This window comes from Oreochromis aureus, linkage group 5 (genome assembly GCF_013358895.1).
Source record: "Oreochromis aureus strain Israel breed Guangdong linkage group 5, ZZ_aureus, whole genome shotgun sequence".
Taxonomy (NCBI): domain Eukaryota; kingdom Metazoa; phylum Chordata; class Actinopteri; order Cichliformes; family Cichlidae; genus Oreochromis; species Oreochromis aureus.
The window spans coordinates 9,041,441-9,060,729 of record NC_052946.1 but is presented as its reverse complement, the minus strand read 5'-3'; the positions used below and the strand labels follow the sequence as shown (position 1 = coordinate 9,060,729).

Here is a 19,289-nt window from a genome sequence, read left to right as displayed (position 1 = left end):
AAATGGTGGAGATAAGGTTCATGAGTGAAGGAAATATGATTGGAGGAATTTTATCAGCTGCCGCATGAATTACTGTTTGAAAATGCTTATGCAGGGGCATTTCATTAATCATTTAATCATAATCCAAGCAGGATGTTTGAACTGATTTCACAAATACCCTTTCATTTCACTACTTCATTATGCTCGCTAATGGATCCAATATATTATATATATCATAAATTATATCACATTTTCGGTGACCATGTAGGTCACTGTCACCAGGCGTGTCTGCGTGTGCACAAAGTGGCGCCGGCAGATGGGAGAAAGGTGCGCCTGCCTTTTCATATGCACTTCTTCTGTCATTTACTGCAAATCAAAAATAGCCAGAATCAACCTGTGACGGCACAGCACCGGCGGTACGACAGCCCGGTAAATTGCCGTGATGCCCCTGCTTCGTGTACAGACAACACATTTGTGCATAAAACAGCACATTTACACTCAGAAAACAGACATGTAAAAGGAAGGTAAAATTGATAGGGTCCTGCTTCTGTTCTGCTGTGGTGTTTTCAACCTTGAGGTGAATGATTTAAATCTTCCCAGGCAATGCAGGCTCCTTCCACCCCACTCACATCTTCCTATTGTGTTCTGATAATTTATTTTTGAAAAATGACTGCGATATATACATTTAGCACTTGAAGTTAATTATTGTGGCAAAAAAAAAAAAAAGAAATTAAAAAGCCATATTTAAAAAAAAAGAGTGGGCAATAACCCCCTTTTTCACAAATCAGGCCTCTCTGGGCCTTCCATTTGTTTGAGTCAAATAAATGCCAATTTAATTAAGTAGGTCGGAAAATGAAACTGGTAAACATTTCAGGACATCTTACTAAATTTCAAAGGAGAAAATAATAGGTAAAGACGTTTCAACTCCAATTTAACTGGCACAGGCTGAATTTTCAATGAAGGCTGGCCTACGTGAGCAGCTTTGGAATTTCTGTGTTCATAGGAGACATGTGCCCTGCTTCTTTTCATCCTTTGTTACATTCCACTTTATTTCTTCTAATGACATGGAGAGTCACAGTGCATAATTAATAGGAAATGAAATATTCAAATGGCCCTAATGCAGCCTTGAGAGGAGTGTCTGGACACGGGAGCAGGGGATACGGGGGAATTGACATCGAGAGAGACTATGAACGTTGGCATGTGTCACTTTCTGGACTTCAAATGAAGCCGCTTTTAAAAGCTCTCTGGCAGGATGACAGAGCCTAATGTAAATTGCCACAATAAAACAAGTTAAATGGATATTCCCACAGTCGGCTTTTTATATATCAGTTAGTTTGCCTGATTTTATTTTTTATTTATTTATTTTTCGGTTACAGTTTCTAATTATATAGACTGGAGCCGCAGCTGAGGAAGGTTTATCTTCTCCACCGCTGGGTGGAATTTAAATTACAAGCACACATCTTTACAGTAACAATTACATTTAAAAAGCTTAGATAGATTTTTTGATGTTTAAAAAAATATTAGCTTTACTACTACTTTTTATTTAGAGAAGGTATTTTCCTCTATATTATATGTTTCATCTGTCTGTAAGGTTGCAGAGCTGCAAGGCCACATAACTTATAAAACAGTCACTACATCGTGGCGACGTGCAAGAGATGAGATTTTGAGGTCTGAGCAGACAGACGGTGCAGCACTAGAGGGCACTGGAGTGTTTCGCTGGCTCTGACCTCTGACTGGACACTGAAAAGAAGGGTCCTGACCCTTGTAAAAACATCAGGCTCTGCTATAACCCCAACCCCACCCTTCTGCGTGCTGATCTCGAAAACAGGAACAGGGATTTGGGTGTTTTGTATTTATCAAGATAGTGTGTGTAGGTATGTAATGTTTTCTTTAAAAGATAAAATAAATACACACAGAGTTTAAAACAACATTTCAGTCCCATGTTAGTTGTTACTGTTGGCATGTGGAGCTGAAATCTGGTTGACGTTAGAGTCCTCCTCACCTTTCTTTCTCTCTGGTGCACAGTACACTGTGTTCTGCTGACTGCACACTCACAGACAGACACACATCTCTCCTCACATATATTTTCAACCTACAGAGACGACTCCTTCTTCTTTTTTTTTTCTTTTCTCTCTAATGCCCGAAGTATTCTTTGTTTTTATTTTTGATTCCTTTCGGAGGCCTGCAGTATCAGTTGCTGGGTTTCATGTGGAAGTGCTTAAGGGTTTGAGAGTTAACACCTTGGTGAGCTGCTCACACTCTTGCCTGCTGTTAAACAAAGGCAGCTTTGTGGAGACTCTCCCCAAATGTTTTCTTAACATGTTCCAAGCAGTTTGAGCAGGCAACTAAAGTAAACAAGATGTTGCCATGATAAAAACACTTGTAAAAACATAGCTGAGTGCACTTAGAGACTTTTTAAGGCAGAGCTCTACCGGGCGCACTGAATTTAATTCTCCTCTGTTCTATAAACAAAGGGTGAGGCAATGTCAGAATACAATAAATAGTGATAGATTTAAGCGGGCACTCCCAAAGCTGAAATATGCAAGTGCATGTGTGAAAGTGTGTGAAAGTGTGTGTGTAATACTTGGTTTAATAATTGCCTGTCCCAGGATGTTTTTCTAAATTGAACTAAAACTACATAACTGCTTCTTTTTAGTCACACAGAAACTGTAATATACAATGTGGCGCGATAAGCCTTTCAAACGCACGCTAGCTCAAAGCAGATTCACGTAAACAATCAAAAGAGGATTCAAAACGTTAACAAAGAGAGTCAAAACTTTCAGCAGCCTGCGAGGCGGTCCTACGCAGCACCTTTCTCTCCTGCATCTCTCAGGAAAGTGTGTGTTCGCTGAGTGCTTGTTTTAGGATAATGGAATTGTGTCATATCTTGTTTAAAGTGCGACTAATCCGGGGTGACAGTGAGCCATTGATCTGCTGCCACAACGCAGATGTTTTCATCCCCTCTGTAACCATGGCACTGTTATGTGTTGGATTACCTAGAGCGCACTGCACACAGCGTTGATTAGTAAACCAGGGGTCTGACTCAAATCGGGCATCGGGGAGCAAAACAATGGCCCGTGTCAGGCTGGACAGAGTCAAACCTGTCATAGAGCGCACATTAGAAAAATCCTAAACACTTAGCTGGGGCTCTTTAATTACTCTACACATGGTTAAATTTAACACGGAGGTGAGACGTGGGCTTTGTTGAACTAAACAACAATGTAAACCAAAAAGTCCCAGAAGTAAAACAGGAGGCAGGACAGAAAACAAACAGACTCCTAGGAGAAGGACAGAAAAAGCTGAGCAATGCAGTCTAAGACATATACACCAATTCTCCTGCCCAGTGACAAGGGCAAACATGCAGAGCGCCCAAAGTGTGAGCTGCCACAGATAAACATCCTCCCGTTGTTTGTTTGGGAAAAATGGCCCCTGTCACCATGGGAACTGCGCTTATCACAGGAATTAGAGGCCCATGCCGTTCCCAGAAGGAGACCCCACGGTACCCTTGTCAAGAGAGGCCCAACCCAGACTGGAGAATAACAACCAGCTGCACCTGCAGTGCTTTTGAGTCGCTGGGGGTCAGGAAAAGAAAAAAAGTGTAATCGACCCAACAAGAGGACAAACAAACTGTGATAGAAAAGCACCTCTGACTATGACTTTTACTTACTTGAGGAATGACTGGAAATCATCAAACACTGCCTCGCAACCGGGCCACTTGCAAACGCCATGTCCGTACAGAGGGTGACTGTGAGGGGAAGGCTCTTCTAGCGTGGATCTGGGAAAGAGATTCAGAGAGAACGTTTTTAGTAAAGACAGGCCTGCAGTCACGTAACTTGACGACAGGTCAAAGAACCCGTTTTCTCCATTTCAGATGAAGCCCGGTTACTACTTTCTTATTTGTATTGTATCTTGTTTCCACATGAAAACTTTGACTTCTACTTAATCTGTGAACCTTGGGCTTTGTGGAATCACTCTACCTGGTTGATCCTGGCTTGCTCTGCTCTTAAAGGAAGGGACTCTTGTTGTGAAATCACAATCAAATCAGCGTGTATTTATTCAGTTTCACAGAGCCATGCTGTGGTTCACTTTGATCTAGACTGCTAGGGGGCTCCCTGAGTTGCTGTTTTTCCTGTGCCGCCTGCTGCATCATGTCACAGAGCCCACCTGGAGGAGCCTGTACCATGATATTAAAACCCCTACTTTCACACCATGCACGTATTGTAAACAACCCCGCCTGGTATCAATTTATCTACTGACCAATCTGTGTCACCAGGGGCTGACAAGCACGCATCTATGGGGAGCGTATGGCATGGTACAATCAGTCTAAATAGCAGGAACATCCCTGAAAAACAAACTCTGAAACATCTTCCATATGGTGAGAGGCACGGAAGCACAGCTAACCACAGTCAACGCTAAGAGAAAGCGGTCTGTATGGAGGCAGTGTCTGCTAAGAGAGCAAGACAGGCAGCCATATGGACACAGGCACTATACAAGACACACAACTTTCAGCTACAAGAGCCTGGGGGACTGGCCTATATCGCTACCACCTGTGCTTCTGGCGGCTCATGAGCACAATGCTGCTGCTTCTCCTCCTCCAGTGTGAGCCTCGCTCTCTAAGACAACGAGATGGATCAGGAGAGTCACTGCACTAGACTGTTGTGCTGTCACATGGGAATAACTCCATTCACGTACACAGTTTCCATCAGAGATAATAATGTCTAACTCTTCAACTTTACAGGGTTCTTTTAGGGACAGGAATAGAAAAATAAATGTACTGACATTAATAATGTTTTGCATTTCTTGGCAATGATCGATTTGCTTTGATTTCAAAATGTACGCAAAACGAACGAGTCAAAAGAAATCGAAGCGCGGCGAGCCAATTTTGCAGGATTAAAAAAAAATCTAATGTTCGGATTAAAATCTCATTTGTATCAATGTTAGTAAAACTGTACCTCGAGTAGGAAATTTTAAAGGTCGTCGCAGGTTTCCTTGTGTTATAATTACTTGCTTAAGAGTTCACATTGTTCATAACATGTGATAATTGCATTGCAATTAGGGAGCAGTCAAGCATTCATGAATGTGGTTAGCAGCTTTTTTTCCCCTCCTCCCTCTTTCAAAAGTCTGAATTTTTTTATTCAATTATGAATTATGCATTCACATTAAGACCTCTGTTTTGATACAGCTAATAAATAGATGACGGAAGACCTATTATAATGAGTTTTTAACAAGGAAATGTGCGGACTGGTGAAGGTAACACTGGCTTTTAATTTAAAGGGATCCTTTTTTAATTCTTTGCAGGAGGCTTGTTGGTTAATTCTGTATTAATAAGATATTGAAATGTGGAGTGCACTGGGAATCAGTGAGCACAAAGTGGTATGAGGGGCTGGCGGCAGAAGAGCCTTTTTAAACGGTGGATGGCTAAACACTAGTAAATGACAGAATTTACACCAAATGAGCTACATTAGTGTAATAGGAGAAGAGTGCAGCATTCATGGGGTTTTCTCCCATTTGAGAACATGTTCAGGGGAGGGGGAAAAACGCAGCTTCCCATGTTGCGTTAAATTTGACTTGCACCCACGACAGGTTTGTCAGGATGTTATTATTGTCAGCCAGCCGGGGGGGAAGAACACTCTAATGATCTCGTAAGAGCGATGAGGAAAACCATGTCATCAGCTTCTTTAGAGGAGAAGGAACATTAAAGTGCCTACAGACCCGGCCAGACAGTGCGTTAACCTTCCAGGTGTTGCACTCTGTTTATGTGTAGACAGACAGGCACAAGTGCACACAAAGGTGATTTTGACAGCTGCTAGCCAGTTGTTTTCCAGCTCACTTATTTTGATGAGATGCTTTGGGCCATAAACAAGTGGAGATCCACGGTTGAGATTCTGTCTTGGTGGACTCAATCTCTCAGCAAACGTGGGAAGATTGATATCCACCGTGCTAGATGGCAGCGTCGGAAGCCAATCACTACATTCATCCTGGGCACTAGCACTGACGTTAGCCTATCGGCTTGTGTCCATCCCCGATTCACACCCGCTACCCTCCTCCCTCTTTTCACTTTCCAGGATCCTTTCCTTCCGTCTTCTCGGTGCCACTGCATGCTTTAACCTAAATGATTTAATTATCAGTTTCTTCTGGTGTAAGACAAATGAAAGGCAAGAGAGAGATGGGAGTGCTGTGCCAAATCTGATTATTTATCTCCTTAACAGATTGCTGTGTTACAGTCCCAGAGCTGTGGTTACTGATGGTTGTTGGGAAGTAAAGTGGGCCAAGTGCTTTGTGAGGATGCTCCCAACCCCCTCCCACTTTATAAAGCTGATGCAGCAATGTGTTGGGAATTTGTGTCAGATACAGATCATGCACATTTGATTTGAATAAGCAAATCATTGAATAAAGATGACCTGACTCACAGGGGTATATCTCTATCTGTGCATAACAGTTCGTGGGCTGGGAAACAACACGGGCTGACAGATTGAGTGACTCAGGATCTGGTCATATCAGGGATGTTATTCAGACAAACAAAAATCCCAGCCTGCCTTGCCAGAGTGTTCTTTCAAACAACTAAAAGCAGGAACACGTGCCTCATCTTCGGTGTGTCAAGCCAGCAGTGATTGAATTTCTCCTCCTTCCTTAAGACGGAAGTGCAAAGCCGGTGAGTGATTCCTGTGGATGCACTTAAGGTTTTAGTTGCAGGCGTCGTTGTGCCTAGGCAGATTTTATATGACACATGAAACTAACTACATGGTACTTAGGGCCTGCTGTAAACCAATCTGAAGCCAGTCGGGAAAACAGGCCCATCAGCAGAGAGGCTTGTTTCTGTTGCATGACAAAAGGACTTGCAAAACCGCATCAATTAAAAGTTCATTAAGTTCAGCACTGGGAGGATGAGTGGATGCTCTCTATTTACGCCCGGGCCGGCCCAGCCCATTATCTTCAACCTGATTATTCAAATCCCTGGATTATAACACAGACGTTTTCTCAGAGCCTTGCTTAGAATAATCATACTTAATAATATTTCATTTTTCTTCCCATGGAGTCTGATTAGAATTGAGGCTGCATCATCAAAAGAGAGGCATAATGCTCCTGATAGTTGTGCGATTTAAAATTAACACAAGAAAGGATTATTGGTTGTGTGAATCTAAATTAGCATCATTCAGCATTTAATAAGGAATGTTTTGTGTTCGCTTGCTATCAGTCATCTTTTTTAGTAATTGTGCAGTTAAAACTCTGGGTAGGTAATCCACTTTCTCCAACAGATGGGGTGGATGAAAATCACCTGCCTGGTTTTCTGACAGATCTAAGATACGGCGAGAATATTCAGACCGAGGCTGCCTTCTTCACTTAAGCTTGTGTTAAACTGGTGCTGACAACTTCTTTAATCTCTGACAGTCAGCGCGAGGCAGAGGGGCTGCCAGCTCTTGCGTTATGTCTTCCCCGATGTTTCATGGAGCCCTCAGCTGAGGCTGGTTCTTGCCTTTTTCTGCCATCGACGCTCACCTTGTTTGCTCCACTTGCGACAATACGCGGTGGAGTGAGCAACGAGTCGGTAGCCTCCCCTGTGATTTGTCTTTAACTACACAGAAACCAGACACTCAGCCAGACGCTGGATGGAGGACTGGAAGCCTGTGAATACTGTCAACTGCAGGAACAATTTATGCCCCTTTTTTTTCCCTGCACCGTGGTAGAAGATAACTTTGAAAGACACTAAAGAGGATGAGTCTGTGCAGGTAGTATGCCATTAATCTATATAGAACCAAAAGCTCTACTTGAAAAGACATAACTGTTCTCTATCAGCACATCATGATATACTCCCTTGGTGTCACTCAGATCCTCTCTGTAACCCATCCTCCACATCCCTCCCCATAAGCAGCCCCTCTTCACCTCCGAAGACCTGCTTAGTTTACTGTGCTAAACATGTTTTCATCGGCATTGCTTTCATAATGACGCGTAGGTTTTGATCACTGAAACACAAGTCAGATGTTAGGCAGTGAGCTCATGGTGCCTGGAGGCTCCTCACTAGCAGTTCAAAGATCAGGCTTTGGTGCAAGAAAACAAGCAAATGTGTAAGATGCCAAATTAATTCCTTCCTTAAAGACACATACACACAGCTCAGAGAGCACATGCCTTTCAGGGATGATTTATGGTGGTTTGGAAAATATCACCCAGTGTTTGCTTCTCCTAACATATAATAGCTTGTTGTTTTTGTTTTGTTTATTTATTCTGTAACACAATAAATGAACAAAACAAACAGACATTTATGATTCTTCAAGTTCCCCATTCACAAAGGAATGTTTTTATTTCCTGGTGATCAAAATGTTCTCAAGGAAGTGCAGCTGAAAATCATAACTGCAATTCTCCCTATACAACTTAGTAAAAACAATAAAAAAACGGCAACTCCCCTGATAATTTTACCGAGATGTAATTTCAACTATACGCACATTTCTCCCTGATGTTTCTATGTAATCCCCAGGTGTACTCAGTGGCACAGAAAGGTAACTGTGCTGGTCTTCAGGAATACTTACAAACTATAAATTAAAACAGTAATCTGCTCAAGTCTAGAGGGATTTCTCCATCAACTCAATCCATGTGGAAAAAAAGGGTAATTTAAAGTGGTATATAAAGCAAAACGAGTTTTTCTTTAAAGCTAGATGACAGAAAAGACTGACGTTAGAAACAATGTTTCCTGAGGTCACGGTTTTATTAAAACCTCTTCACTGTAGCAGTATCGTGAGATCACACAAACCCTGCAAGCCACACGCAAATAAAAGAAAACAACAACAACCTGACAACACCCTGCAGATGAGACTTACCCTTCTCTCTTGTGACTCATGTACTGGCCGTTGGTGGAGGCATGCTGGTTGAGGAGTGGGTTCTTTGGCGGTGCCGGGGAGGACAGGTCGAGGCCCCGGTGGCCGTTGTTACTGCTGCTGTTGTTGTGCTCCTCCTTCACGTGAGCGTTTGTCACCTCTTTCCACAGTTGTTGCAGCTCTGTCGGAATCATGCCTGAGACAAACAAATTGGATAATTAAATCAATTAACAGCTAATCCAACTCTCTTCTTCATCACTTAATTAAATCAAAGCGTCTGTAAACAAAGCCGAGTATTAATTAGAAAATATTCCACTACAGGGTAATGCACTGAGAGCTCCCTCGCTCCTCTCTTCTCTCCCTCCCATTTTCTGTGATCTGAAGCGTGTTTGTATACACAAATCCCTGGCATTCACGCAAATTTCATGCCCAGAGTAAATAATTAACATCCAGACAAGGCATGAAATCTGAATAATCACCATCATTTTCTCCCAACAACAGAGATGTGCAGAACACACACAACAAAAAGTTTACAATAGCAACGCTAGAAAACATCCCACCCCTGTTTCCTTGAGAAACAGGACCCTGGGGTAATATTCTCAAAAGCACATTAATGTGCAAAATACTTAAAGCTCTGCACCGCCTCCAATTGACACAGAAGACTTAAACCTCATTTAACAAGTCAAGCACACTGCAGCTCACACAGCCCTTTGAAAAAAAAAGGAAAAAAATCCCTTGAAGACAGAAGACATTTTTCTGCGTGCTGAAAACACATCTGCAGAGCGTGTGTGTTTTTTCAGCAAATGAGTGACAGCGATCCCGACACTCAGGGCCAGACTCGGGATGAAGAAGGATAATGCAGTGTTTGTGCACCCTACTTTCCGTGTCTCACAGCAGAGAGTCTTTGTTGGCACACAATACATATGTGTCCATCTATGGTGTGTCTGAGAAGTCTGCTTTCACTTGACACAAATGAGGACAAAGCTGATATGTAAAATAAGATTAAACCTCATGGGCGAGAATCTGTGGCTACGAGTGTTTTCAGTCAAAACACAGTGCGTGCGGGCAAGCCCGATTTTAATAGCGCTGAAAAATCTAATATCAAAATATATGTGCATTTGTAATGGGGATTCAAGTCTGTGCTTAAATAAGCCACATGTTTTAAGCATGGTGGAAGAAGCCCCTTGGATATGTGGTGAGTTTAACCACAGAGCAAATGGGCAAGACCACTCGTTTAACATTACAATTAATTAAATCCATTCTCAAAATGAGCACTGGCAAATGAAAGATGATTTGCACATGCTTATCTACTCGGGTTTATATTCTCCGGATCCCCCCCTCCTCCCTGTTTCTCATCACCAGCTCTATAGATACCAGAAGTGCTCCTTTCAAGCACCAGATTGTAATACATTGTGTGCAAAATGCTTAGTCTTAATTTATTCCTGTTGTGGAAAATAACTGTGAGGTGAAGATCTCAATACGATCAGCAAAAATATTTTTAATTTGATAAGCTACTAAAGATTTTAATTATGCTGGTAATGGAGAACATTGGCCTAATGAGGCGGAGGACTCCAGAGAGACGCAGGGGCTAAGAACTGTGAAATGAGTCTGATAGGATTGCTGTAAATTCACACTAGATCGTTTGCATATCAAAGAGCAGGAAATGATTGCAGGACAAATCAATAACCTTTCCACGTTCCAAGGAGCGTCTTCCCTCATTCGGATATTTCAGCACACTCGCTCTATTCTGTCTGCCTGTATTCTCCCTTATTCTCCTCATTGCCTTGATGTGCCCTAATCGAAGTGCACACTCATGACAGGCTAAACATGCTTTATTTTGCGCTCCATGTTATAGCATGCTAATCCGGCGCTTGTTGATTTCCAGTTTCATTATCAAAGGCTGCATTGTTGTTTTGGACTTTGGAGCAAAAGTTTGTTTTTCCTTTTTTTTTTTTCCTGTGATAGCTGGTTTAGAAGAGGAAGGTCACTGGTGATGTGAGTGTCCTGCGCTCTGACAGAGGGAACAATCATTTTCCCCCCACTTGGTGCCCGGTGACAGTGGGCGATGTATTTTTAGCCGATGTGCTTGACAGGGCAGCCCACACTGGCTCAATTACCCAGCAGTCCTGGTGACCCCAACACCACTGTTTACTCAGATGAAACCACAGCACATAGACCGGTCTGATGAGAGAGGTAACGGAGTGGGACCAACCTGTCTCTTTCTGGATCTAGTCTGCAGTTTTATTGCTCTCCGTTCGCCTCTTTCCTCTCCAACCCCAACCTCTTCAAACTCTGCAACAGCTATGGCTCATGATTCCACATAAATGCCAATAAAATATCATTACACAAATGTCTCCATGGGTATTATATTTTGTGTTGGGACAAAAATGCATCGAGTTTCTCTCCATCTGATTACTGTGGGACACATAATGACATTGATCTGTAAGTCCTTCTTTCTTTGGTACCCAGTTTGTCCATCCTTTAAACGCCGGATTGGTTTATCTTTCCTGTTTCCATTTTTCAACACAAGTCTTCCACTCATTACGAGCGGGAAATACGGACAAGCACTTTAAAAAATGTATGTTGTTGGGACACTTGATTGATCACCGGCCTCCCAACTCAATTTTACCTCCGCAGGTAGCTCTGGCACCAAGACAGGCCTAGCTCTTCAACCTTTTCCTGTCCTTGTCCTCCTGCACCCAGGTGACCATGTTCAAGCAAGCAGAAAGTTGATTTAAGGTTCATAATGACATCAGTTGCAGGCCATCATCCCCCAAATAAAAAATGGCCCCTAGTGCTCCGAGCTCTTTAAACCGTGCTGCTACTTCTCACACGCAGTGCCGGTGCCATGGGGGGACAGTGACATCGCTATTAGTTTATTGTTCCGTCAGACTGGGACCTTTACTGCACCCCTGTTTATGTTGCCGTAATCACCGGCCTGCTGATATGCACCCCTTTGGCCTGAAATATGTCCTGTCCTAATGCTGCTGGAACTATTACCAGTAGCCCACTGCTGGATGTATCAATCACTGACAGGTCGGCCGCATTACCCACCGCTGTCCCTGATGTGCTGCTGTTCTGTGAGCACTTCATGGCTCGCCACATTCTTTGCTTTCATATTACCGACAAATTTGTCTTGTCACTGTCCCACTGGCCTCTCTTAGACAGCTTAAATGATGTTGTGCAGCTAGAGGAACTCGCTCTCTCGCAGAGCAACCTCACAGGGTGAAGGTCCATTTTATTCGGGATGTACACAAACACCGGCCACCTCTGTGACACACACACACACACACACACACACACACACACACACACACACACACAGCCACATGTGCAAAAAACATGCAAACACCTTAGCAACGCGAGCCTGAGCAACCACTGACTCACTTATCAGGTCAAGAGGACAGGCTTTTTGTGAGGCAGGTGGGGGTGTTGGTTGGATCAAATTTATATTTATGAGAGTTATATCCTCCCCAAACACATTTTTGTAATTTATAACAGATAGCGTCTGGCTGCTTCCAAGACTTTGAACATTAATGTCAAAAGAATTTACGACAAGAGAAACAAATTACGCTCAAGATAATGTGAGAAATTGTTTTTCACTCAAAAGTGCTATCTACAAGTTTATACTTAATTAGTGCTATCAATTTTTTGAAAAGCTAATTCAGATGCATTCCTTCAGTCCAGAACAATGACTGTAATCTGTCTCAGCCAACAATGTACTGTACCAGACAGAAGAGTGATATATAACTGAGGTTTAAACTGCACCGCAGTACCCAAAAGAACACTTTCTTTAATTATTCTGTTTCAGTGGCCTATTATTTGCTAACCTTTAGCTTTTTCATTCTGTCTGTACATGAAAAATGGAGACAGAGGACCGTCTGCTATAATAATGGGATTTTAAAATAATTATATCGATATCTTCATTTTTAAATGAAAGAAATAAAAATCATCAGTTAGAAAGTCACCGCAATTTACTGCCCCCAAGTTTGAATCCATAATCACTGGGACCCAAACAGAGAAGATCAACTCACCGCTTCCGATGCAGTGCTAGCTGAATATTGCAGATTAGATCTGAGCACCATAGGCCTGGCCCGCTGATGCGTGAAAGAGTTTAGTGATGTGGAAAACAGAAAGGTCATCAATAACTTCAAACAGTCAAGCAGAAAATGTGTAGAATAAGAAGACAAACTGGGGGCCTGGAGCACTAGCCTAAGTGTTCTAACAGCTGTCGCAGACACAGAGTTAACCACGAGGGCAAACTAACCAGGTTTGACTGGTTGTAGCAAAAGTGAAACAGACCACTAATTGTATGTGGGAAGATTCAGTTCTTTATCTCGATGTTTATGCGAACAATAGCTTAGTTAAATGCTCCCTTTAACAATGAGTGTAATTTATTTTAATCTGCCGTTCGGCATGAAAATACATGTGCACAGAGTTAAAAGTCAGATTTTCTCTTAGAACATAAATTCTGTCATTTATATGGCGTCTGTGACACAGTGACACGCGACTGAAATCACTATTTCAGTACCACATAGCCCCAACAAAGCATAAGCGAAAACTGAAAAGGTAGCATATAAAAGAGATAAACTTCGTTCCCCCGCTCTCTGATAAGATGAGGTGCCTCAGAGGTATGTGATGATGACACAAAATAAACAGGATGTTCTGAGCCTGTTGTGAAATCTATCAAAAGTTCAGTGCCTAGCCATATCACTCACATAATGCTTTACTCAAGGGGTGTGTGAGTGTTTGCCAGACATCTGACACAGAGCAATTCAGCAAAGCACAACACAGAACACAGCAGTGCTCCACGCCTGTGCCCACGGCAATCGTCTATGAGCGGATGAGTTATTCCATACCCAGTCCAAACAATAACAGCACTGTACAAACCATGTTTGTGTTTGCCTATTACCTAAGCACTCCCCCATCCCCTCCCATTTTTATCTTGTTATTTCAAAACTGTTTGTCTTAGCTGTGAATGAATAGTCAATGTCATGTTCTAAAACCCTTATGATGGCGTCTTTGTCACAAGGGGACCGCTCCTTAACATAACATTAAGGAATAAATGAAGAAATAAACTTCCTGGCCAAACAGCAAGTATTGACTTCCTATCAGGTTACAGGCGCTTTTACAGTGACAAGTTCACTGGCGGTTTCTGAACAATAGATCCAGTCTTCCTCCAGGCTAAAGGAGACTGACACCAGAATGCCAATCACAGGAACAAGACAATGAGCTGAAGGACAAAGTGTGGATCTCTGCTTCTGAGCAGTGGGATGTGTTACTTCGAGTTAGTTCAGTGTTACAAACTGAAATCGTGCAGCAAACATGTTTTGGCGTAAAGGAGTTAGATCCCATTTAGTAAACGAGAGAACCGATCGCTGAAGATTTACAGCGGACGTCGAGTCAGTATGTGGTTAGATACTTCTAGTGTTACATTCTTGGTCGAGCTCTAGGACCATTCTGTGTGTTTGTGTTCAGCTTGTTAAGTGTTTTTTAAAGAGTATATTTGTGTAATTTTTCAAGTACAACACATAACTAAGCAGCTCAGGCATGACAAGACCAAGCAAGTAGGTAAGAATATCAAATACAAAATAATAGGCATCGGTTTCATTCCCAGCTCTCACTATCTAAGACAATAGAACGTTTTCTGTAACAATAACATAAACAAGGTTATAGTGAAACTGGTTGAGCAATACAAACAGTGCAGAGACAGGCTAGTCCTGTTTAGAGAACCCGAAGAAAGATGTGCAAGATCAAACTTAAACTCCAGACATATATCTTTGTTGTTGGAATGACATAGCTGATCTACAGGAAGAAAATATCTATTTTTAGAGTGAAGCCTTCATACTAATAGGACTATTTCAATATGGAAAAATCTACATTTTATTCCACCTAAACCTAGCCCCCAAATTAAAGGCTTTTAAAACATGTATTTTTATAGTGCTTCAAGTGTTCTTCAGTTGCTGTGCTTTACATACAGCCACATGATAGGTCATCAATACTGCTTCATTGTGGATAAAATGTTAAAGCTGGTGGACAGGAAGACTGCTGTGCTGTAGTCACATATGAGGTACTAACCCTGAGTGAGGGAGTGCAGTGGCAGGCCAGGCTGTCCAGGCTGGATGCTGAGCAGTCCTTGCCTCTGAAGGTTGAGCAGGTGCTGCTGCTGGACCTGCTGGACCTGCAGGAGCTGCTGCTGGAAGGCCAACTGCTGTGCTGACACCTGCTGCTGGAGGCACACAGAGACACAAAGAGGCACACCATCAGCAAACACATACAAACCGTATGTAAAAGCACAGCAGCCAGTGCAAACACGTACATTTGAATTTCAGGTTTGTTCCTTTGCATACACTATTTAAGAAAACCCATTTTAACATCAAGGTGACAGAGTTCACAGTTAGGGTTGCAAAATGAAGCACTTTAGAACAACATGTTCATTCATAAAAAACAAGGTTAATGGATTTAACGCGTGCTACCACACAGCCTAACTTTCCTTTTTTATTTTTTGCCTTTAGTTTGGTTTTGTCAGAGCCCACTTAAGACAGGTACGCTATACATCTCTCTCTCTCTTAATTAACGAGGAGTCGGGAGGCAAATGACAAACAATGAAACAACATAGTTAATCATTCATAATAAGAGCCACGGGAATTTAATTACAGCCATTCATAATTCAGCAAACAACGTGTGACTAAATCAAAGTGCTTAATAACCACCCTAGCAACTCTCACAACTCTCCCAGGCATGGCGCTGAGCTCAGGGATTCAGTCTTCCCCCAACCAGCACGGCAAGCTGCGTTCAATCGCATGCTGTGGACGGTCTACGTGATAGCTGTTTTGTTCATCTTACTGTGTTAAGGCCGCTTCGTGAAGAAAGAGTTAATGAAACAGTCGTGCGTCTTCACTTGATTTTAAAGTCAGGGAGAAAAAAACCCATCTGGCTCTGAAAAGTGAAACGTGAACTTTGATGGGATGAAAAATTGAAATAAGAGCGCAGAAGAAAATGGAAAGGAAAAAGACAAAGTCAGAATAATAAATAGACGGAAATTTGCTAATATCCCCAATCCGCCATGAGTCAAAACAAATGAGAGACGGAATTTAGATAACAGGGACACAGAGGAGAGAGATGACTTTTAACCCGTTCATCAACCGACGTTCTTAATAATCCACAGTCAGCTCAACAAAGTGTCTGTTGTTACTGATTAAACAGGACCTAGCAGTACACCTTCTGTATTTTCTAACAGTTAAGGACATAACAAACATGTCTGAGACTCAACAGGACACTAGGTCTGTTTATGAGTATACAAGACCAGTTTGTCAAGCGGGTGGAAGGAGAGGTGGGGGCACTAAAAGCAGCGCCGTGCCTGCCAAGCCATGCACCGCACCCTTTTACCAAACACAGGATACACCACTTTGTTTACTTCTCACAATTGAGTGCATACAAAAAAGGTCTCAGTGCAATGCGGCAGTCAGGTCACTGGCTGGCGGCTCTGAAACCACTGAAACAGCCAGATAAAACGGGTCCCCTCCGCCCACCCCCGTTGGGCTTGTCAAAAGGGTCGAGCGGCCTTCCTTTCTCTTCCTCTACCTCCCTCCTGCCCTGCACCCAGCCTGCTGCTTCTGCACTGACTGACTAAAAATAACGCTCTGGGCATCGCTGGCCCATTACAGCGAGCGGTGTCGTTTCATTGGATCAATCAGAGGAAGAAGGCACTTTGTCAGTGGTAACGGAGGGTCATAATTGAAGAGTAACTACATTCAGTCTCAGGCTCATGTGTGATCTAACCCAAAATGAGAGGGAAGAAAGTGAGACAGAGAAAAAAAGAGCGACGCGATAAAGATCACATTCAGGATGCAGGTGGCCTGTGATCCCCTCTGATGTGTTCTGTTTATGAAAGATGGTTGGCTCTTTTTCTCCTTCCATCAGTGTGAGAGAAGTTTCTCTTGTCTTGAGTTTTTCACTGTTCAGCAGCTCCTCCCTGACAGATAAAGATAATAGTGCTACGGGAGGGGGGAGGGTGGTTTAGAAGGAACAATGTCTTTCATCAAAACGCTAAGTAAATAGGCTAAATAAATAGAGGGGTGGCTTTTGAGGGAAAAAAAAGGAAGAAAGAAAATGGAGTGCTGCAAATGAATTTAACTCTCTCCCCTTCATATTTTTTCCTCTAGTCCCATCAGCTGACAGCGGCTCCTGTGCACTCTCAGCATGCAGACACATTAAAAACCCCCAGACCCAATAGACCAAATAAGAGGTTAACAAGAAGTGGCACGAGGGAGAGAAAAATACAGTCCCTGACAAATGATAAAGAGTGGCACTGGCAGCCCTTTATTGTCAAGCTTCAAATATAAAGTTAAAGATCTTTGAAAAACTAAATTTTGATGTCTTTAAAATAAAAGAGGCACAAAGCAACAACAGGGGGTTATTGTCTGGCAGCCACAGGGGATTCACTGCATAATTCTTATTCTGTCTTTTGATGGCTGCTAGAAATGCGACTGAAAGAGAGAGAGAGCGATGGGGAAGAGAAAGAAAACATCGGCAGAAGGGGAGAGCCTCTCGAGGCTGCATCCATTTCCTGTGATCATACATAATATGCTTCAAAAGTAGTTTTTTCTTTTATTCTCATGCTCCATTCAACTGATCAATTGCACCTCCTTGTCTGCCCCCCTCGCCTCCCCCTCTTTTTCTCCCTTGCTCCTCTAGTGTTTACATCAGATGCGACTTGGTGACAGGCCCTATCTGAGGCCGAGGAGCTCTGCTGTCATGTTGATTTATGGGAGCATCACGCCACAACTTGTCCAAACTGAAGCCCGCAGTTCATTAATTAGGGAGCTACGACTTTGAAGTTGGGTGCTTCGACAGCACGCGGACGTGTGCGGGAGTGAGCATGCGCGGATGAGCGTGGGTCCGCTTTTAACGCCGGGCTTAATTTTCTGTGTTTCCTTTACTCTCCAAACATTGGAACTCAACGGGGACAAGAGTGAAAATTCCCAGATCGTCTTTGAACTTCTTCTGACCGCACAATAATAATTTGCTTCGTCCACAGTGATGCCTGTATCCGCCTGTCATTAACACGCATTAAGCCGCTGCCTATGAGCAAGCCTCGCTGCACTACGGGGAGCGAAGGAGAGAAAGCAAGAAAGAAAAATGGTGAAAAAAAACCTCAACATGGGCAACAAAGCTGGAAGCGCTCTCTGCACTGATATCTCACAATTACATGCCTTCTTTTCCTCTGCCATTTCCATGTTAATTACCGAGAAAAGCCTCTCAGATTTATATGCTCTGTGTTTCTGCCTTTCTCCCTTCTGCCTTTCATTATGTCCTACACAAGGCTCACAGGAACGGTCATCTCTTTGTTGCTTAGGACACTTGTTTACTAGAAAAAAAACCTACAACAATGGCCTGAGTCTTTTCTGTAACATATTATACATTTAATGTGGAGACAGGTCCAAAAAAGAGACACTGGATTCTTAGCACAGTATAAGTCAGTTGTTACCATTTATCCAGCAAGTCTGACATGCTAATCAGAAGCATGAGTGCACTTGATTCTCCCCCCGTCTCTGCTTTAACCACAGGCTGAAAGCAGATGGAGTTGAGGGAGGGAGCACGCATGCCTTCCGTACTCTGTCTGGCCAATGTTTGGTAATGGCAGGCGGCTGGAGTGATGTCAGCTTACCTCTTTACTCTGCTTGCTGCCTGCATGTTGCTGCTGTTGCTGCTGCTGCTGGAGGAGCTGGAGGTGGAGTTGTTCCTGCTGCTTCTTGTAGAATTCTTGGAGTTGCTGCTGCAGAAGAGACGGGAGGGTGACATGTGAGGCAAAGTCTATCAGTCATGCAAACCTGGCAGTGGATTTTGTGAGAATTTTCAACACTTTGAGGGATGCTGTCTTTGAGGCTTAGAAAAGAAAGGAGAATAGCAGTTCAAAGTGAATTTATCTTTGTGAAACATGGTCTATACATAAAAAGATTTTCATTTCAAGCTGAGACATTCACCATCTGAAACTTGATGGCCCCGTCTGAAGAAGATTACTCGTAGCATAAATGTACGTTACCTGTTGTAACATGAGGGCCTGTTGCTGCTGGAGAAGAACCTGGAGCTGCTGAGGGCTCAGGACTTGTTGCTGAAGAATCTGCTGCATTTGCTGTGGAGTTATCACTTGAGGTGTCATCATAGCCACTGACACTGGAACCTGCACACACAACAAGCAGATAGCTGTTAATTAGTGCAGGAAGCAAAAAGCAATCCATCTTCAACACTGGCTCCTTCTTGTTTACTGTCACAAGTGTGCTACAGCCTACGAACAAGGTAGGGTAAAAAAAAAAAAAACATAGCTCAACAAAAAACATAAAGACATACATAAGACACACATAATAGACTACAAGAGGCTTTGACTGCGTTCTAGGAATTCATCTCAAGTGTCATCTTGAAGTGTTGCAATCTGCACATGACCTCCAGCAAACATCTAACACACACATTTCGCCCCTCTAACCATTATGACACCACACCAGA

The 19,289-nt window shown here is 42.9% G+C and overlaps 1 protein-coding gene across 22 annotated transcripts in view; it reads right to left on the bottom strand.

The window, feature by feature from the left end:
* foxp1b (forkhead box P1b) overlaps positions 1 to 19,289 on the bottom strand; it is a 146,536-nt gene that overhangs the window by 17,281 nt on the left and 109,966 nt on the right. For 19 of the 22 annotated variants that reach the window (XR_005613067.1, XM_039612102.1, XM_039612088.1 and 16 more), the window contains 5 exons: positions 18,832 to 18,969; positions 18,457 to 18,564; positions 14,865 to 15,015; positions 8,790 to 8,982; positions 3,647 to 3,754 (listed from right to left, as the gene is read on the bottom strand). Coding sequence is in view for 21 of the 22 variants with exons in the window: in XM_039612102.1 (XP_039468036.1) it covers positions 3,647 to 3,754; positions 8,790 to 8,982; positions 14,865 to 15,015; positions 18,457 to 18,564; positions 18,832 to 18,969 (698 nt within the window). In the remaining variant the exon portion in view is untranslated. The remainder of the gene's footprint in view (positions 1 to 3,646; positions 3,755 to 8,789; positions 8,983 to 14,864; positions 15,016 to 18,456; positions 18,565 to 18,831; positions 18,970 to 19,289) is intronic. The other 3 variants (XM_039612100.1, XM_039612101.1, XM_039612103.1) reach the window with 3 other exon arrangements.